We start from the raw sequence: 22348 nt of genomic DNA on the forward strand, positions 1-22348 counted from the left end.
CGACTTAATCGCCGGGCCAATGGCGAGCTGGTCATTAGTTGATAGCGCTATTAGGGTTGACAAGCCTCACACCGTGCCGGTAGGACGGGCGTGTACTAATGGATCTGGGCACTCAGTCAATGATGATAGACATTGACTTAGGGCACAACTTACTTTCGTCAGTTGTCGATATGGTAACGGTCTAGTGGTTCACATGGGGAAGTCCCCACTGGTTATGGACATGGGTTGGGAAACAAGGAAACAGATTAACTTATGGTTTACAAACGAACTCATGGTTTTGAACAACTTTAAAATGAACACCAACTGTGAACTCGCTCAACTTTGTTGTTGACTCGTTATTACATGCCTTGCAGGCCTTTAGGTGCATATTGTTGGAACTTGCTGTCTGGGATGCTGGAGTGGTCATGGGTCGAGATACATGGAAACGGGAGACGAATCTAATGGCTTTCACACACTTGGTTTATGAATTTCTTAATTAATGTATTATGCTTCCCCTGAATGTTAAATAATGTTTTGTAACACTTCTATCAATAACAAATGAAAGTTTTATTTATTTATAATAATTACGAGTTCAATGTGATCAATGTTAAATAATGTTTTGTAACACTTCACAATTGGACAACGGATTAGCCAATGTGTGATATGACCATAGCCACAGATCCGGTCGAGTGGCAAGTACTGAATGAGTAATTGTGTAGATGTAAACATTGTAATCGCTTTAAATACTGTTTAAATTAGTAACACTTTTTGATTAAACTGGGATTCACTCACCAGTATTTCCCACTGACAAATGTTTCTAAAACGCGTTTAAGGTAACACAATGTGAAAGCCAATTAGAATCCAGCTGGATAGCACTGAAGGCTTGGAAACTTGGCTATTAAAGTTACCTAAATAAAGAAGGCGTTTTATTTCAAATAAAATGGGATTTATCCCTATAAATCAGTTTGTAATGAAAACTTGGGTTTTAACCCAATGTGTTTATTTATATAAAATATGGTGTTTTACTCTGATAAAATAATTTCCTAACTACGGTCCTGATGTAATTTCTGCTGCCAAATTAATAAACACCGATACCACCAATATTGAGTTCGCGGCCGCCCATTCTCAGGCAATTAGGGGGCGGGGGTTGTGACAGGAGGTGGTATCAGAGCTAAGCCACTGATTCAGCCACATAAGTGTTCTGCTGACACCAAAATTCAATCTGTTAGGAAATAAATTACGGAACTACATGCATAATTGTATTTTCCTGTTATGTGTTATCTGACTATTTGTTAGTTTACCGTATGAGCGACCAAGGACCATCTGACGCGTACCGTCAATTGTTTGGTTCGCCTAGAAGCGAAGGTGCCTCTTCTCAGCCTGCCCTCTCGGGGTACTCTGCTGATACGGAAGAAGGAATATTTGTATTTAAGACTCAATCTGAAGAGCCATTTTCTCAGAAAAAGAGGGGATGGTTCAGTAGGGGAGCACATGAGCGTAGAAAGCGTATGAAAAAGTTGCAAGACCAGAGAGTGTTAGCAGCAGCTAAAAGGGAAACCGATGCCCATGCCCAAGATATGCTTAATAGAAGCCGAGCTAATTTCCATATCTTAGCAACCACTGTAGCTGACCCTAACCTGGAACAACTGTTAGCACCCCAACCACAACCACCAATTCCTGACCAACTAATGGAGATAGAAAACCCTGAAAATTAAGTAGAAATGCATGATTTCAACCCGGAGGAGATACCTAGGATACCAGCACCAAGTCCCTTAAACCCAAATTACGACCCATGGTGGGACGATAATAGGGACTATGTGCAACGTTACCCCATCCATGAAGATTTACCCATGCCCAATCTAGGAGCCTACCCAGGGTTAGATCCTCTAGATCCCTATTACGATAACGATGCATTCATTAGGGAGGTTTTAGAGAATCCTTACCCATACCAGGCCCCTATACCCCTATACCCCCGTACCAGGAACCCGCACCCTAGATTCCGAACCCAGTCCTAGAACCTGCACCCCCAATGAGTGCAGAAAACGTGCAAGAACTTAGGACATTTGGTGAGGAAATTTTAGAAAGTAGTGAAAGAATGCGTCAGGTGGGAGAGCGACTCGTCTGGAAGTACGACGAGCGCAATATGGATTTCTGGATGAATCCATATCCGTAGGAGTGATGGTGGAGAAGGTAATAATAATAATAATAATAATAATAATAATAATAATAATAATAATAATAATAATAATAATAATAATAATAATAATAATATAATATAATATAATAATATATAATATGTGTGTTTGAAAAAAAAAGCTACGGATGCCTACTACTAGTAGTGTAACTTTAGATTTCAGTCCGTATTGTAATTTTTAATTTCAGTACTGGTGTGTAATAGATGCATACTATAAGAAAAGAGTAAAACTCGCAGTGCTCAACGTTTTTGATCAATCTGTGTGTGTTGTGTGATTGGTTGTATTAAATATTATTTTGTGATATTAATATGTGGTAAATGTTTAAAATTCAGATGGACAACGAAGTGAATCAGGAAAACCAGAACGATAATATTCAGAATGACAATAACCCGAATAATGAGAATCCGAACAACAATAACAATGGAAACCAAGTGGAAAATAGTGCTATCCAACACATAGTGGCACAAGGAATAATAGATGCAATGCCATTTATTATCCAAACTGTTAAAGAAGCTGATAATAAAAGTAAACATAGCAGTAAGCGACCAACTGAACCTGAACACAGCGTGAACAATAGACCCGTACTTCAAGCGCCCATTCCCAAAAGAAGAAGAACCATATCTCATGGTTGTTCTTACAAAGAATTCTGGTCCTGTAAACCAATAGAATTCTCGGGCAATGAAGGACCCATTGCAACTCTACGCTGGATAGAAAAGACTGAGGCTGTTTTAAAAATAAGGAAGTGTGCTGAAGAAGATAAGATAATGTTTGCCTCAAACCTGTTTAAGAACTCAGCCTTAGAATGGTGGAATACTATCCTCCATTCGAGAGGAAGTGATAGGGTGTACAACATGGAATGGGATGAATTTAAAAATATGGTAGAAAGGAAATTCTGCCCTCCTAATGAAAAGGAACAGATAGCGAATATTTCTGAATCTTAGGATGACCGGGGTAGATAGTAAGGGCTATACTACCACATTCTTTGAATATGCTAGAATAGTACCAACCCTTGCATCACCCGAACCAGTATTAATCTCCCATTATATTTGGGGATTAATTGGAGAAATTAGGCATGTAGTCAAGGCAGCTAGACCTCAAACCATAGAAGAAGCTGTAGAATTAGCAAATACCTTGACGGACGAACTAATCCGTACTAGAGAAGAAGACCAAAGAAGAAACCTAGCTCAAAGGCTTAACCAAGAATTCCAATCTGGGAATTCCAACTGTGGGAAAAGTGTAGGTTCCACATCTGCACCATATTGCAGGTATTGCAAAAGAAAGCATTCTGGAAGATGCTCCATATATTGCAATTTCTGCAAAATATCAGGACACAAGGAAGAAGACTGCAGGAAGAAAGCCAACAAGATATGCTACAACTGTGGAGAACAAGGTCATATTAAGCCAAACTGTCCAAAATTAGCTCCAGCTGCAAACAACAAGAACACTAAAAATGCTAGAGCATTTGTTCTAACTGTAGATGAAGCCAAGATGATTCCAGACGTGATAGCCGGTACGTTTTTAGTTAATGATGTTTTTGCTAAAGTATTATTTGACTCTGGTGCAAACCAAAGTTTTATCAATACTTCGTTTTGCAAACTTCTATATCAATCATTAACTAAACTCCCACAAGAATGTCTAGTAGAGACAGCAAATGGAGAAATGTTAGGATTTCTGAAATATTGAAAGAAGCAAGAATAGAAATTTTAAATCAAAAATTTATTGCAAACCTTTACCCAATGAATCTGGCAGGATTTGATATTGTATTAGGAATGGATTGGTTAATAGCCAATAAAGCCAGTATTTTATGTGATCAAAAGTCAATTCAAGTAAATTCACCAAGGGGTGAAAAGATCACAATTAAAGGAGATAAGCCATCTAGATTCACAAAATTCATCTCTGTGATGAAAACTGCAAGTTGTATAAGAAAAGGATCTATAGTGTATTTGATTTCTATAATCATTAACACTAAAGGAAAAGAGTTAAAAGACATCCCCATAATGTCTCAGTTTTCAGATGTATTTCCAGAAGAATTGCCAGGGTTACCGCCTGACAGGGAAGTTGAATTCAGAATCCATCTGCTACCAGGGACAGCACCGATTGCCAAAGCACCTTACCGTTTGGCACCGGCCAAAATGCAGGAACTGAAGAAACAGTTAGACGAATTATTGGCAAAAGGATTCATACAGCCAAGCTCATCGCCATGGGGAACACCGATACTGTTTGTTAAAAAGAAGGACGGAATAATGCGTATGTGTATTGACTACCGTGAATTGAACAAGGTCACGATTAAGAATCGGTATCCATTACCAAGGATCGATGACCTGTTCGATCAACTTCAAGGAGCTCGATTTTTCTCTAAAATCGATTTAAGATCAGGATATCATCAATTAAAGGTACAGGAAGAGGACATTCCTAAAACCGCGTTTAGAACAAGGTATGGTCATTATGAATTTACTGTCATGCCATTTGGTTTAACCAATGCCCCAACTGCATTTATGGACATGATGAACCGAATATGTAAGCCATATTTAGATAAATTCATAATTGTTTTTATTGATGATATTCTAATCTATTCTAAAAGTAAAGAAGATCATGCAAAGCATTTGCACGCACTTTTAAGTTTATTAAGAAAGGAAAAGCTTTATGCTAAGTTTTCAAAGTGCGAGTTTTGGTTAGAACAGGTACAGTTTCTCGGACACTTAGTCGATCATGAAGGAATTCATGTGGATCCAACAAAAATCGAGGCAATTACCAAATAGAAAACCCCTGAGTCACCAAACGAGGTTAGAAGTTTCTTAGGATTGGTCGGTTATTATAGAAGATTTATTCGAGATTTTTCTAGAATAGCCATTCCCTTAACAAAGTTAACCTGTAAATCTGTTAAGTTTGAATGGGGACCAAAACAAGAAGAAGCCTTTAGAATTCTTAAGCAAAGACTAACCCATGCACCCATATTAGCGTTACCAGAAGGAACTGAAGACTTTATAGTCTATTGTGACGCTTCTAAGTTAGGTTACGGATATGTATTAATGCAACGTCAAAAGGTTATAGCTTACGCATCTAGACAACTTAAGAATCATGAAGAAAATTATTCAACCCATGATTTGGAATTAGGAGCCATAATTTTTTCCCTTAAGATTTAGAGACATTACCTTTATGGTAGTAAGTTTACCATTTTTACTGATCATAAAAGTCTAAGGTATGTTTTTAGGCAAAAAGAGCTAAACATGAGACAAAGACGTTGGATGGAGATTCTTAGTGATTATGATTGTGATATCCAGTATCATGCAGGAAAATCCAATGTAGTGGCTGATGCCTTAAGCCGAAAATATCACGAAAAGCCAAAAAGGGTACGTTCTCTTAAATTAAATCTACAAGTAGATTTAAATGAATAAATTAGAAAAGCACAAGAATCAGTAATCAAGGAAGATACTGAAAAATTAAAAGGAATGATTAAGGAATTAGAACAAGGAACAGATGGAATTTGGAGATTCCATAAGAAAAGAACATGGATACCTAAATTAGGAAACCTGTGTCACCGTATATTAGAAGGAGCCCATAAGTCTAAGCATACAATGCATCCTGGAAGTGATAAAATGTATCAGGATTTAAGAAAAAATTTCTGGTGGATAGGAATGAAAAAGGATATAGCAGCTTACGTTTCTAAGTGTTTAACCTGTTCGCAAGTTAAAGCCGAACACCAGAAACCCTCAGGATTGCTACAACAGCTAGAAATGCCAGTTTGGAAATGGGAATTGATAACAATGGATTTTGTTACCAAATTACCCAAAACAAGAAAAGGTAATGATACAATCTGGGTGATTGTAGACAGGCTAACCAAATCAGCTCATTTCCTACCAATGAAGGAAACTTTTAGTATGGAACAATTAGCCAAATTATATGTAAATGAAATTGTTTCATTACATGGAATTCCTTTATCAATTGTTTCTAATAGGGATAGCCGTTTTACCTCTCATTTTTGGTCAAGTTTCCAAAAAGCAATGGGAACCAAGTTAAATCTAAGCACAGCTTATCATCCTCAAACCGACGGGCAAAGCGAAAGGACAATTCAGACAATGGAAGACATGCTTAGAGCTTGTGTAATTGATTTCGGAGGTAATTGGGACGATCACTTACCATTAATCGAATTTTTATATAATAACAGTTATCACACAAGTATCAATGCTGCACCATTCGAAGCACTTTATGGACGAAAGTGCAGAACCCTAGTCTGTTGGGCAGAAATTGGGGAAAAGCAACTATCTGGACCTGAGATAGTGTAAGAAACAACCGATAAGATCATTCAAGTCAATGAACGACTGAAAGCAGCACGTGATCGACAGAAAAGCTATGCTGATAACCGACGTAAACCATTGGAATTTCAAGAAGGAGATAAAGTATTATTAAAAGTCTCTCCCTGGAAAGGAGTAGTAAGATTCATCAAAAGAGGGAAGCTAAGTCCCAGGTATGTTGGACCTTTTGAAATTATTAGAAGAATAGGACCTGTAGCCTATCAGCTACAACTGCCAGAGGAAATAGCAGGAATACATGATGTATTTCATGTATCAAATCTCAAGAAATGCTTAGCTGATGAATCACTGATGGTACCTCTTAAGGATATAGAGGTAAATGAACAACTCAAATTTGTAGAAAGGCCTCTACAGGTTAAAGACAGAAAGATTAAGAATCTTAAACACAAGAGATTAGTTCTGGTCAAAGTAAAGTGGGACTCCAAAAGAGGACCCGAATACACATGGGAGCTTGAATCAGAAATGCAAAGGAAATATCCACACCTATTCCAGTAGACCTCGAGGACGAGCTCTAAAACAAGGTGGGGAGGATATAACAACCCTAAAGAAAACCGACACACTCATAATATTTCCGACACCCTAAAAATATTTAAAATATCCCAATATGTCCCTAAAAATACCCCATACGAGAAAACGGACCCCGAATATCCTAAATATTATCAAAAATAATTAAAAATTAATATTTTGGGTTTGTCGCGGGCTGCGTAGAACCTTTAAGGATCTTACGCGGGCCGCTAGAGATCAAAAGTGTGGCGCAGCCCGGTGCTGACATGTGTCCGACTCGTGTTGAACCTACTAGCTGACCCAGATCACCTACGCCGTTGACCATAGTTGACGCGGGCCGCGTAGCCCTTTGTTATACCTTACGCGAGGTAAAAGTCGAAGTGAAGCCCTATAAATAGAGGGCATCGAATCTTCAGTCTGCTCGTTCATTTTCATTCTCAATCTCAAATTTCTGAAGTGTAGGCATAATACTCGGGTATTATACCCCCCCTAAATAATGAGGTTCTGCTCCGTTGTAAGTATCATAACCCCTGGAGACGTATTAGATACTCTGTCCGATTGATCTAGGGTTCCGTAACGGCTGTCGTGGTTCTGCCCGACGTAGTCGTTGGAATGCCGTCTCGGGGAGGGTATTACTAATGTTAAAATGGGTTATTATACTAACACGTATGCATTTGTGTAATTTATAGATAATTCCCAGGAAACCCTTACAGGAAATCTAAGACAGCAATGTGAGTAATCTCCTTTTTGTAAACAGTTTTTACAAAACCTTAAATGTTTTATAATGCAATTTAGCAGTGATTGAGTCTTTGTAATTCTTCAATTACTGCCGGTATTATGGGGTTTTGTATACATTACATGATAATTTTCACAATTGGACAACGGGTTAGCCAATGTGTGATATGACCATAGCCACAGATCCGGTCGAGTGGCAAGTACTGAATGAGTAATTGTGTAGATGCAAACATTGTAATCGCTCTCAATACTGTTTAAATTAATAACACTTTTTGATTAAACTGGGATTCACTCACTAGTATTTCCCACTGACAAATGTTTTTAAAACGCGTTTCAGGTAACACAATGTGAAAGCCAATTAGAAGCCAGCTGGACAGCACTGAAGGCTTGGAAACGTGGCTATAAAAGTTACCTAAATAAAGAAGGCGTTTTATTTCAAATAAAATGGGATTTATCCCTATAAATCAGTTTGTAATGAAAACTTGGATTTTAACCCAATGTGTTTATTTATATAAAATATGGTGTTTTACTCTGATAAAATAATTTCCTAATTACGGTCCTGATGTAATTTCCGCTGCCAAATTAATAAACACCGATACCACCAATACTGAGTTCGCGGCCGCCCGTTCCCAGGCAATTAGGGGGCGGGGGTTGTGACAATAGGGGCTTAAGGCAAGGGGACCCATTATCGCCTTTTTTATTTATCTTGGCTATGGAGGCGCTAACGGGTGTGATGAAAAAGGCGTGTTCTATTGGCTTGTTTAAAGGCATCCAAGTCCCTACGCATGGCCCGGTTCTGTCCCACTTTATATATGCGGATGACGTCGTTTTTATTTGTGAGTGGTCGACCCAAAATGCCTTAAATTTAAATAGAATATTGTGTTGTTTCTATTTATCTTCGGGGTTACGGGTAAATTTGGCGAAAAGTAGCATCTATGGGGTGGGGGTGAATCAAGCTCAAGTCCATGTAATGGCATCGGTGCTTAGATGCAAGTCCGGCACATTACCGTTCAAGCACTTAGGTCTCCAAGTTGATGCCAACATGAACTTGATAAAAAATTGGGACCCGGTTGTGTATATGTTCAAGAAGCGGTTAGCGTTATGGAAGGAAAATTCCCTTTCCTTTAGAGGTCGTATAACGTTGGTAAAGTCGGTTTTAAATGCCCTCCCGACTTATTATTTTTCATTATATAAAGCCCCATGCCAAGTGATTAAACAATTGGAAAGGCTTCGGAGGGATTTTTTTATGGGAGGCGTCTTCCGAAGAAAGGAAAACAAATTGGGTGGCTTGGAAGAGTATGATGACACCTAAGGAGTATGGGGGTTTGGGGTTTGGATCACTTCGGGAAACAAATCTCGCAATGTTGGCAAAATGGTGGTGGCGATTTAAAGTCGACCGGAATAGCCTTTGGAGAAAAGTTAGATGGTGTCTACATAACAACTCAAGAATTTGAAATTTCATTCTGGTCAAATTATCCGCACCGGGACCTTGGAAACAAGTGGTTAAAATCTCGAGTGATCTTGAAGCTTTCGGCATCAATTTCTTTAGCTTTTTTCGTGGTGTACCTGGCTGTGATAGTGAGATCGCTTTCTGGAGAGAGTCATGGTTGTACGATGACCCATTATGCATCAGGTTCCCAAGCCTTTTTCAGTTAGAGCGTTCAAAAAATGTCAGTATCAAGGACATAGTTAAGTTGGTAAATGGCGAAGTTAGGCTGGAATTTAACTGGGTGCGGCAACTTGTCTTTCCGGTAGAAGTGGCTGAATTGCAAGAATTATCGACTGCAATTTTGTCTTTTGGTTTTGGTTCGGGTGATACAACTGGACGTGGAAATCGGAAGCGTCGGGCATCTTTTCTGTTTGCAGTTTTAGACGTGTCATCGAGCGAGCGTTTTTTTCAGATTTGGGGGTCGGTTTCGAGTGGAACGGTTGGGTTCCAATAAAAGTTAATTTTATGGTGTGGCGTCTGGCGTTAAACCGGCTTCCTACTATAGAAAATTTGGCCCGTAGAAATATTCGTATACCGAACTTGAGGTGTAAAATATGTGATGAAAGCGATGAGACTTCTTCACACTTATTTGTGGAGTGCCACTTACCTCAGAAGGTATGGGATTTTGTGGTGGAGTGGTGCAAAATTAGACCTTTTTTCATTCTTGAAATAAAGGATCTAGTTAACATACATAATGGATACCGGGATCGGCGAAGTGGCGAAGAGTTATTTGGTCAGTCATTCAGGTAGCTATTTGGGTAGTGTGGAAGACTCGAAATGAGGTGGTTTTTAGTCACAAGAAGCCGAACTTCGAGAGGATGAAAGAGGAGATCAAGACGCTAAGTTTCTTTTGGATAAAAAATAGGGCGAAGCGTGTCGCCCTCTCGTCGGATGATTGGTGTAAGTTCGACTTAATAAATATGGGTGTGTAATGTAGTTGTGGCTGTATGTTTTCTTAGTGGCTGTACGTTTTTTTGTTGGGGCCTGTTATCATTCTGGTCAACTATTTTGGTTGCCCAGGTTTGCTTTATTAATAAAAATTTTTGTTTGCCATTAAAAAAAAAAAAACAAACAGTCATACAACACGAATTAAGGTAAAGTGGATTGATATATAAAAGATGTTTCTTATTTAAAAACATTATTCCTTTGAATTTGATTTAGGGAAAGTGGAGTTACTATTGGTACCTACCATGAATCATCGAGTGGGATTAAAAGAAGAGAAAGGGACCCTTCGATGTTGGTGTTATCCACAAATGTATATAGTTGGCACTTTATAATGTATATATTATCTCACAATATTTTTAAGTTCCTAAGTTCACCTATTTAATGACCGGTTAAAGTTATCTATAAATAATCATATTCAAATTCATAATCTATCCAACAAATTTTGTGTGAGAGATTTATATTATAAAAAATGTTGTGTGTGAAGGAGAAAGAAAATATTATTGTTTATATGTATATTTGATGGGACACTATTAACCACTTACTAGTTTTTTTTATATTTTGAAAAGAGTAAATTACTTTTTTGGCCTCTGTGGTTATATCACTTTTATTATATTAGCCTAAAATAAAAATTTTTAACATATCTGTCCCCATGGTCTTTATAACTAACCATTTTGGCCCCTAAGTCTAGAGATCATGGGGGCCAAAATGGTTAGTTATAAAGACCATGGGGGCCAAAATGGTTAGACTTATCACGATTATCATAATTATTATTATTATATTATATTATATATAAAAATACTAAAAATTTTGTTTGGGCATGTTTAGGCTCGCGAGCCTAAACGGGCTTTGTATTTCAGGCTCGAGCTCAGGCTCGATAACAAAACGAGCTTTATTTCAGGCTCAAACTCGGACACATTAAGACTCGGCTCGTTCATGCTTTTAACCGAGCCGATCATGAGTAGCTCTTGAGCCTCTGGGATTGTTTACACCCCTAAATATGGCATAAAAACCCTAAGTTAAAAACAATCATTTATAGCCATTCAAAAAATAAAAATAAAAAAGTTAAAAACAATCATTTATAGCCATTCAAAAAATAAAAATAAAAAATAAAAAATAACAGTCATTTATAAAATTTGAATTATCTAATTTATAAAAATGGAAATAAAAAAGAATAACCAAAAGTGTATACGTTTAGTCTACGAGTGTGTATGTAGGAAGAAAGCACGGGAGGAGTGTGGTTCTTTGGATAAGAAAGCAAAGAGTGTGAAGAGAATAAAGCCAACGATGTAAGGGTTGTTAGTTATGTTGCTTGAATACTTAAAGAATATATAATTACATTAATTAAGAAATATTTTCTCCAATATTTATTTCAAATAATTAGAAAATTATGACCTCGAGATCTATGGACGTAGTTTTTAAAAGGTTTAGGGGCTGTTTGGTAGCCTCTGAATGGTCATTAAGAGACTACCTCTTAATGGAACCATTAAGAATTTTACCAATGAGAATGTAGAAGAATGTGACATGTGATGATTTACCATTCAGAGGTTACCTCTTAACCATTCAGACTTGAGGTTACATCTTATTCATTCAGAGGTTTTAAACCATTAAGAGGTAGCATCTGAATGGTCATTAAGAGGCTACCAAACAGCCCCTTAGTTTTGCTATTCAAAAAAGGGTAGCGTCGCAGCTTGTTGCCCGTTTACCAACTATCTCGATGTAAATTCATAAACAGTTTATAAATTAAAAAAAAAACAGATTGAAAATTAAAGAAATTAATTGTTTAACTTTGGATATTGATTACATTAGGTAGATATGCACATCAAGTGAAAATTGTATATGTTTGTAATTGTAATCCATTTAGATACAACATCAATAACAAGCATCTCTAATCCGTTTAGACAAATGAGTTATATATTTTGTGTACTGATTATATGAACTTAGGTGTTTCATGATAGCGTTAGTGACTTTAATATGACTAATTATATGAATCATATTCTGGTTCATTAATTCAATAAGTTGTTTATATTATATTATTATATAAAAATAAAATCTAGCTATGAAAATTTAGATAAGAATGACAGGTAGACGGTTTATAAGTTGCGTCGCAACCAATAACGACTTTATAAAAGTATCTATATGTTAACAACTCATTTAAATATATAATTTATCCATTTTAAATTATCAGCATGTTGATGTATAGAGTAGTTATACTCTATGCTTAGAGAGATTCTTAAAAAAAAAATAATATAATTATACTTTTAACCTAAAACTATTTTGGTTTTTTTACTTTTAACCCCAAAATTTTTTATCTTTGTCAATTTAACCTATGAACGTTTTGACTTTCAACTTTAATACCCTATACTTTTCATATGTCGCAAAAATTCGTTTTACGTTTTATTCTAAATTTTGCGAGTTAACATGACGCAACGTTCATGTGTGGTTCAACGTTTTTATGTTTTGTTTTACGCTTCGTTCTAAATTTTGCGAGTTAACATTACGCAATGTGCCTGTGTGGTTCAACATTTTTATGGTCGTCTATTTTTTCCCGTTTGATAGGTTCATTGTGGCGCACAGATCATAAATCGACTTAGTTATTATTTTCTATGTTTTATGTTTCGGTCAAATTTCTCCGCATTAACACGTCGCAATTTCAGTGTTGGTGGTTGCTAACGGTGTTGTGGCCTTGGTGCTATTTGTCACGGTTTTACGCCCCCACACCAATACGGGGGCTTAATACTAGTTAGTATTTATTTTAACTCGTTACATTACCTTCATTTTGTCAGTTATATTTTTATAACGGCAATTATACTTTATTTAAAATTATTAGTGTAATAACTTTCTGGTCTTTGTTGCTTGCAAGCATTAGGAACTTGTAGTTGAAGATAATTTATGGCATGAGACGTTTATTCAGAACTTACCCATGTGGGAGATTCTATATCCATTATTGGCATGAGACACATCATCATAGTTAATAAGGTTCTTAGGGAATACGGTGTGGGAGCGGCAAACTCACCATCACCGATCGGCAACCCACGGCAAACCAATGCCAACCCTTTGCCGCATGGGTGTTTGACGAAATGGGGGGGTAAATCGGTGATGGAACACCGATTCGGCAAGAGGGAGAAGGAGAGAGAGGGAGGGTATTGTGGGTGGGGTCCATTCCTATCTCAACCAATCACACCTTTTTCCTTTTTTTTTAAAAAAATAGTTTACCACTTCACCAAGTGTTTAAATCATTGCCAACATTTTTCACCAAAGTTTAAACACTTTTGCCTAATTGACATGGCGCGCTCTCATTGGTCGGTTTTTTGGTTTGCCACTTTAAAGTGTTTAACCACTCCTTATACCCAATGTTCTCTTATTAAAGATATTTAGTTAGTTAATTAATTAATTAATTAATATAGACGTGTTAAATAACAAAAATTATTAAGTAAAGAATCACATAAACACTTGTATGTAATAAGTCGCGCTTTGCGGCGGTGATACCTTAGTTGTTTACAGTTGGCGGCACGTTATGTGATATGTTAACCATATGAAAAGATGTATTTCAACGTATCCAATCTAAATCACGGTTACAAAAGAAACGGAATCGAACCCGAGTTGGTTCGTTTAGTGAGCGTTCCACCTAACCACTACACCACCTTTACCTTTGCATCAAGACTTAGTGACGTCAAAACATACAACAACTCGAATTTATACCGTCGAATGAAAACAAATTATATTTGATCATATTCATTTCCAAACATGGTTAACATCAAAACGTATACCAACAAAAAAATGTACGCAAAAATAAGCACGCAAATGTATTATATTTGACCATACTTGTTTTCGAAAAATAAATTATGTCGAAACGTGAATTTATATCATTTACAATGAAATGTGAATTTTTACTGACATGCAGTGGCGAAGCTTAAGATTCCGACCGGGGGGTCGAAAACGTATATACCCAAATATTTCTATACGAAAACTACATACTCTCCACTACTGAGTGAAAAGTTTGGGGGGTCGGCCGCCCCCTCCCGCCCACTAGAAGTTGCGCCCCTGCTGACATGTAGATTAAAATGTCAAAAAGTAGACCAATTGAAAACATACATAAACATAAGTGTGAAAACGTATTATATTTGACCCGACCCGTTTTCGAAAATTTACGTCAAAACCTGATTTATACCAACGCCTACATAAAAAGAACCACGTGATACGATGGGTAATTTGAAAAGTTAGAACTCAATGGGGTGAAAATGACATTTGTAAGGTTTTCAGAAAATAGAGGAGGTGTAAATATCAATTTTGAAAATCTAGGGACTATTTTTGACAAGTTGAAAGTTGAGTGGCTACTTTGTTTTTTTTTATATGACACCGAACTTTGTTTTTAAGGTATATAGAAATAGAAATTTTATACCCTGACAATATATGACCCATTAATCAAGAAATTAGTTGATATGGGTAGAAAATTGTTTATATGCTTATTTTGATTTGCTAAAAGTTATACAGCCAGTCAATTTGTCACCACGACTGTCGAATCCCTAAATCCCTGAAGTCGTTCGGAGGGTTTGGCGGTACTAACCTTAGATTCGGTGAGCTCCGGTTCAGGTTCGTCCTCTCGTCGTCGTGGTGACGGTTCCTCTTGCGGGATGTCGGGTCTTAAACTGCAGCCACATGAAACTCTAGTTAGAGGGCCCGAGAGGGTTCACCCCGAGGGCACTCCGATGCTCAAGTCAGTATCTTGTATGGTAAAGATGGTTATAAGTGCAAGTAAAATGTATAATCTAGAGAGGGAGCAGATGTATTATGTGAGAAGGAAGAGAACTAACCTTCTTTTTTGTAGGAAAAGTGTAATCTGTCCCTTCTTGGAGAAGGGAGTGCTCTTTATATAGTGAGACATTTGGGCCATAGCCCTAATGGGCCGATCCAAGAGTGGGCTTATCAGGACATGGCCTACTTAAACCAACTAAACATACCGAGAAAGACACAAGTGGGCTCGAGCCCAACCACCAATCTAGGGCGATGAGCCAAGACGAGGAGCCCAAGCGGGGATCTTCGTCGTTAACGACCTATTTAGCCACCATCATCATTGTCACCTCTATCTATAGTCAATGTCATTCTCCGTCACTAGTCGCCATAAAAACAAATATCGCAGCTGAAGTGATTTTATTACTCTCTTTTTTTCAAGTATAAAACAACTCATTTCAACACAAAACCACTCTAACCATATACCATGTTTTAACCTGTACAAAACTAATACTTTTTTTTTTTTTATTTTAACACATTTTATTTCTAGCAATTTATAAGCCCATTTTAACCTATTAGTTGATCCGACCATTTTTCTATTTAAAATTACTATTCGGCCTCTATAAGGCTATGTTTTATGGTTTCACATTTTTGGATAAATTATATTTTTCGTCATTTATGTATGTAGCGCATTGTAATGAATGACCTTTAACTTCAATAATTATAGTCACAGTCATTTATTTGAAAAACTCATTACACTCTACGTCCTTTGGTCCTAACCCAAGTTATAATTTTCAGTTAAACATGGCATGTGCATTGCACATGAGGGTACTTTAGTCATTTTAGAAGTATCTTTAACAAAAAAAATAAAATATATATATAAACCCCTTTCTCTCCTACAAAGTCTGAAAACCCACATCCTATTTCTTCATTCTTCTCCACTTACCCACCACCACCACCTGTCACCACACTACTACCCACCGTCACACGTTACCGTCGCAACCACTACACACCACCACTACCATTACCGCCCCCCCTAATCTGAACCCTAGCTTGGGTCGCCGGTAATGTGTGTGGGTGGGTAGTGGTGTGGTGGCAGGTGGTGGTGGTGTGTAGTGGTTGCGACAGTAACGTGTGAGGGTGGGTAGTGGTGTGGTGGCAGGTGGTGATGGTGGGTAAGTGGAGAAGAACGAGGAAATAGGATGTGGGTTTTTAGACTTTGTGGGAGAGAAAGGGGTTTATATATGTATATATTTTATTTTTTTCATTAAAGATACTTCTAAAATGACTAAAGTCCCCTCATGTGCAATGCACATGCCATATTTAATTGAAAATTATAACATGGTTAGGGCAAAATGACGTAGAGTGTAATGAGTTTTCCAAATAAAGAACTGTGACTGTAATTATTGAAGTTAAAGATTATCCATTGCAATCCGTTACAAATATAAAGGACAAAAATTGTAATTTACCCCACATTTTAAACTGATACATCAAAAAATACTGCACATCAGTGTCATATTAGCATGAACTCCCACTCATTTTTTTCACATTAAATGTGTAGTGATTTAAAATAAAATCACCATTCACTCATTAAAGTAATATTTAACAAAAAAAAAGTAGTGTATAGCTTTATAGCGTAGTGACATTTAGGGGATGGGATAAAACTTTGGGACCAATAGGTCATGTGTTTGATTCCCACAAGGTGGTTTTTTCCATATATATTGGGTTTCCTCCTGGATTGGTGTATAGACATTATGCCTACTAGAGATGGATATGATCGGGTGATTCCGTTGATGATCCAGTGATCCGTCAGTAATCCAAATTTGTCGTTAAAAAAAAGAAAAGAAAGAGTGGGTTTGATTCGTTGGAGCCTTGCGCCCACCACCTTTCTCCTTACACACTCGTGAACTACATCACACATACAGCAACCAAAACTTCACTAACGCCCCTTGACGCCGTATGTAACGTTTCTCACGCCGTGAAAACTTGTCACATGAATGATACCGAGACGATAACACAATATCTAACCATTTAAAAAAAACTAAAATTCACTAATTAAAATGTATACATACAATACAATGGGCGTCACACCCTGCCCCACATCCACCATCCACCATATAAAAAAAGGGTTTTCACTTTCCACAAACACTCAAAACCCCTACTCAAATGGCGTCTGAATTCTCCCCTAAAGACACCGAATCCAACCCTCACTCACCCTCACAGTCGCTCTTCATCAAACGCCGCTGCTGTTTCTGCATCCCCTACCGATGGCACAAAGTCAATTCCTCTTCCAGTTCACCAGACCACACGGAACCACAAACTCTCTGGTCACGTGGCATCGACGCTTTAAAAAAGCTTCGCGAGTGGTCAGAGATCGTCGCCGGTCCACGCTGGAAAACCTTCATCCGCCGCTTCAACCGGAACAAAAGCTCCGGCCGAAATTGTTCCAAGTTTCAATACGATCCGCTCGGTTACTCGCTCAATTTCGATGAAGGACCGTTCGAAAACGGTGATTCTGAGATGGAGAATGAGTATATCGTTCGTAACTTCTCGTCGCGATACGCGTTGAGAACGAATGTTTCCAAAACGACGTCGGATGGTGGTAAGGATGTTGTTATAGGTCCGAATTTCGTGTGATTTTTTTTCTTTTTTCTTTTTTTTTTTAAGTTTTGGATCTGGATTGATAGATATTTTTTAGGTTTTGAGATTGCACTAGCTCATCAATGGTACTGTTTGTAAATATAATAAAAACACAGGAGGAGAAAGTGAAAGGTGTATGATGAATTTGGACAGCTGTATCTTTCATATTTCATGAATTTCATAATTATGAATAAATTAAAAAAGTCATTTCTGAATTAAATTTACTAGAACTTTTGTGTTGTAAATGATTATGGATCAGAAGAGGTCATGGATCGCTCTTCTTCTTCTTTCAAAGAAGAAATCATCGCTGAAATTTCCGCGATGGTAGGTGGCGTTGAGGTACTGTTGATGCACCTCAACGCCACCTGTAAGAGGACAACCATCCTTTCTTCACTGGCGCCTTCGACTATCAACGCCTTGTCGAACACTTCAATGGTCCACTCTTCTTTGACGATTGATGTAACCCACTTGGATAAACCGGACCCGTTGTCTTGGACTGGTTTGCCTGTAAGGAGCTCGAGTAAAATTACACCAAATGCGTGCACGTCGGCTTTGAAAGGGGTGGTGGTTTGGTCGTTGGTTGGGTCTGGGTCGTGGGGGTTTATAGGCATTAGGCCGTATTCGCTTAGGCATGGTTCCATGTCGTCTTTGAATAAGATGTTTGACGATTTTAAGTTTCCGTGGGGGATCTCGTCGGATTTAAGCTCGTGGTGCATGAATGCGAGTGCGCCGGCTATGCTTGATGCAAGACTTAGGCGGCTTCCCCAGCCGAATAGTTGTCCGTTTTGTGATCCTGAAACAATAACACACAACGGTTTACAAAAGTAACAGTGACAAAATCAGAACTTTTCTAACTCGCGATTGTAATATAAGGTACCCTAAAAAACTAAATTTCACTTGATTAAAATTTTAAGTATGACATTGAAAACCCTTATTTTATTAATAGAAATTAAAAGTGATGGTCTGTTTTGTCCATGAAAGCTAATCATATTTTGCAAATGGTATCAAAAACGCATCAAAAGAGTATTTTCGAGAAACCATACTCTTTTGACCACTAAGCCAAATAATTCAAAGACGTATTGAATTATACAATAGATAATCATTTCAATCGGTTTTATTCGTAAATCATTTGATTTGACTTGTTTATATTATCTCTTGAAGGTTAGACAAAACTGTTTCAGGCCCATTTGACCCACATTTTGCCATCTCTAAAATTTTAAAATTTTCGGATTATGATTCTCCAATTTCATTGTTTATTTATTTTTTTAGAAGAGTTAAATGTCATATTAGTCCCTCTGGGTTGGGGCATTTTGTCAGTTTAGTTCAAAGGTTTCATTTTTCGTCTATAGGTGCAAAAAGGTTTCACCGTTGCCATTTTAGTCTACTTGGTTAACTTCATTCATTTTTTTCTATTAACAAGAAGGGCAATTCGGTCATTTTAAATGTAATTCTGTTAACTAGAAGGGCAATTCGGCCATCTAAAATGATCGAATTGCCCTTCTCGTTAATAGAAAAAATGGATGAAGTTAACCCAGTGGACTAAAATGGCAACAGTGAAACATTTTTGGACCCACAAGCGAAAAATGAAACCTTTGAACTAAACTGGCAAAATGGCCCAACCCACAGGGACTAAAATGGCAGTTAACTAGAATGATCAAGGTTTTATTCAAACAAACCGTCATTCTTATAAAAAATGGATAAGAAGCAAGTAAGAATGAGCGGGTTTGACAAATCAACAAACAAAGATTACGCATCGCATTGCATAATCCACACAAACTGCTCATTCTTATAAAATAATTAAAGAAGCCACGACCTAAGGATGAGCAGTTTTGGCAAACATACAAGAAACAAAGATTGCATCGTGTTGCATGATCCATCAAAAACCGCTCATTCTTATAAAAATAGTATAAGAAGCAACTATTCAAGAATGAGTGGTTTTGGTAAGCATGCAACAAAACAAAGATTATGCAATGCGTTGCATAATCCATCTAAAACCGTTCATTCTCATAGACGTTTTCCTTCTAAATTCATCCGAAATCTAAGAAAAAGATGAAGAAAAATGAGTTAACTCACCATGTAGAAGCCTAAAGAGGCTGCCATTCTGTTGAAACTCATAAACCAAAAGCTTTTCTTGTTTTGAAGAGTAATATGCAACAACTGGCAACACATTTGGGTGTTTAGTTTCAACTATTTTCTGCAATCTTTTCTTAAACTCATCTCTTGAAATCTTCCAATCTTTAATCCGTTTGACCACAAGCGGAACCCCGTTATCGGGTTTGACTTTATATAAGCTTCCATGCTTACCTCTTCCAATCAATTCCGCTGGAGCCCGAAGCAGATCTTCAAACCTCAGCCCGTTAACCACCGGGCTCGATAAAACAACCATCGACGAAGAAACCCCACCACTTTCAACCGACGTTGTAGAAAATTCAGACCGGGCCCGGCTGTTCTTCGACCCGCTTGACCGCCCACTGTCTGATCCGTTTCGGGCTTTCACCGATAAATGAGTCTTCACATCATTTTGTTTCTTTTTTTTCTTGAATACCAAAATGGCAAGCAAAACCAGCACCATGCACCCGAGAACTGCGAAACCCGCATAAATAAGAACATCCCGAAAATTTGACTTTTTATTCTCTTTGACCGGACACTGAACCGGCAACTCTTTCCCACATAACTTCGGGTTACCCGCGAAGCTATTAGCATCAAAGCGGCCCGTGTCATCAGGAATCGGGCCGCTAAGATCGTTATTAGCTACGCTGAAACCGTCAAGTTGACGATAGTTAAATCTTGGAACCGGGCCCGTGAACTGATTATTCTGGCCCAAAAACGATAACAAGCTCGTGAGTCTTGAAAAGTCGGGCAGTTGGCCCGTTAACCCGTTGTTGGATATATCGATTCTCTTTACATTCGGTAAGCCCGTTATAGAATCGGGAAGACTTCCCGAAAACTGGTTCCCACTTAAATACAAATGTGTAAGTCTTTTACAATTTGAAACCTCTTGTTGCAAGTTTCCTGTAATACTATTGAAGTTTACACTTAACACAAGAAGGTTACTCACCTTGCAAACCGATTCGAAATCAAGAGTTCCCGATAAGTTAAGCTTCTCGAGCACTATTTTCTTAACGGTTTCGTTATCTTTATCGCAAGTAACCCCGGCCCATTTACTAGTGCAAGGGTCCGACGAAGTGTTCCAACCCCAATTCGGGGTGGTTTGCATGCTCCCGGGATTAAGTTTCTCCATGAACACAACCAATGCTTGTATCACACTTTGATCTTCGGTTTTCGCTGGTGAAAAAAGTAGAAACAACACGAAGAACCCGCTTAAAACGGGTCGCATTCGATCCATTTTTGGGAGGAAAGATGTATTTTTTCTGGTTTTGGGTAAGTTATAATGTTATATGATGCAGTTACAAAGGAAGCTACAAGTTTAGCCGGCTGGAAATGGTCTAAGATCCAATAGTGGCCGGCTTTTAGACATTTGTGATCAATTATCATAACATTGTTGAACCTTGGACCGAGTATAATAATAACTTTGGGCTTGGTCTATGCAGGCTGGCTTGAGCTAGTAGCTAAACATATGGCTTAATTTAGTTGTACCTGTAAGATGGGCCGGGCATATGAAAACGGGTTTGGGTTAAAACGGTTATTTAACTTATTTCTTAGGTCATGTGTAGTGGGGCGTTATGCATCCACATAAAGCCCCTATAAAGCCCAAACACCATTACGAAGGGCTTTATGAGACAAAAAAATAGTGGAGCGTGATATATATAGCGCCAAGTATGGGGGAGATTTCAAAGTTTGGACCAATCAAAAATTAGGTAGTGTTTTTATAATTAATTAATAAAAACGAAAATTAATAATTAGGTATTGATGAGTAGGGGCTTTATGACTACGGGCTCTAGTGATATAACGCCCCATAAAGCCCCTGTGTGACGTGGCATGACACGTGTCGCATAACGCCCCACAAAGGGCTTTATGACTACGGATGGCCTTAGAGGGTGTTTGGGGTTGAGTTTTGAAGGAGATTTTTAGATTATTGAGTTTTGAAATCGTAGATAATCAGTTTTGAGTGTTTGGGTAAAAAAAATAAAAAAATTGATTATTTGCGTTTAGAAAGTTACAAAACGCACTTTTCCAGAAGTAGCTCCTCCTACTGCAACAAAACGCAGTTTTCCAAAAATTGATTATTTGCGTTTAGAAAATGATTTTCACTTGTTTATTTTTTTAAATATATATTTGCCAAACACTCAAATAGTTGATTATCCGATTATTGTGATATCAAGCAACATAATCAAATCCAAACACTATCTTTCAACATCACGATTTATTCAAAACGCATAATCTATTTTCAAAACTCAACCCAAACACCCTCTTAATATAAGTTGAAGTGGTTGACGATTGTACATTTTTGACTCAGGCTTGGCTCGTTTATTAAATATTAATTACTTAGTTATTTTATTTATATATAATTTTATAAATTTATAATTACAATTTTATATGTATATATGATATAATAATACTTATTATGTAATTTATTATAATGACTATAAATTATTATATCCATATGAATAATAGGGTTGTTTAGTTGTTTAGGCTCGCAAATCTGCTCGAGCTTAATATATGAATCTCGGGCTTGAACTCATTTAGTAAATGATGTCCAATTTATCGACCTTATATAAGATAGGCTCGATTCAAACTTTTAGCATACCGATCTCCTGTAACTCACGAGCTGCTCGACTCATTTACGCTCCTACATATTATGTTAGAATCTGTTTATCTAAATATCAAATACAAACTAGCTTATTACCAACCAACTGGGGTAG

The 22348-nt window shown here is 37.5% G+C and overlaps 2 protein-coding genes across 2 annotated transcripts; one reads left to right on the forward strand and one right to left on the reverse strand.

The window, feature by feature from the left end:
* Nucleotides 1–16987: 16987 nt before the first annotated feature.
* Nucleotides 16988–17730, forward strand: LOC110913267. The gene has a single exon (XM_022158113.2). It carries the CDS (start codon nt 17052–17054, stop codon nt 17520–17522), a length of 471 nt encoding a protein of 156 aa, XP_022013805.1. The 5' UTR covers nt 16988–17051; the 3' UTR covers nt 17523–17730.
* LOC110888067 (probable inactive receptor kinase At2g26730) lies at nt 17525–20960 on the reverse strand. The gene is made up of 2 exons (XM_022135612.2): nt 19599–20960; nt 17525–18318 (listed from the first exon to the last, which is right to left on the reverse strand). The coding sequence occupies exons 1-2, from the start codon at nt 20869–20871 to the stop codon at nt 17774–17776; spliced, it is 1818 nt and encodes a 605-aa protein (XP_021991304.1). The 5' UTR covers nt 20872–20960; the 3' UTR covers nt 17525–17773.
* Nucleotides 20961–22348: the final 1388 nt, after the last annotated feature.

Source organism: Helianthus annuus, chromosome 2 (assembly GCF_002127325.2).
Source record: "Helianthus annuus cultivar XRQ/B chromosome 2, HanXRQr2.0-SUNRISE, whole genome shotgun sequence".
Classification (NCBI taxonomy): Eukaryota; Viridiplantae; Streptophyta; class Magnoliopsida; order Asterales; family Asteraceae; genus Helianthus; species Helianthus annuus.

Coding starts and splice junctions, on each gene's coding strand:
- LOC110913267 (XM_022158113.2), top strand. CDS start 17,052: ATGGCGTCTGAATTCTCCCCTAAAGACACCGAATCCAACCCTCACTCA.
- LOC110888067 (XM_022135612.2), bottom strand. CDS start 20,871: ATGGATCGAATGCGACCCGTTTTAAGCGGGTTCTTCGTGTTGTTTCTA. Junction 18,319..19,598: donor CCTCTTTAGGCTTCTACATG/GTGAGTTAACTC, acceptor TTATTGTTTCAG/GATCACAAAACGGACAACTA.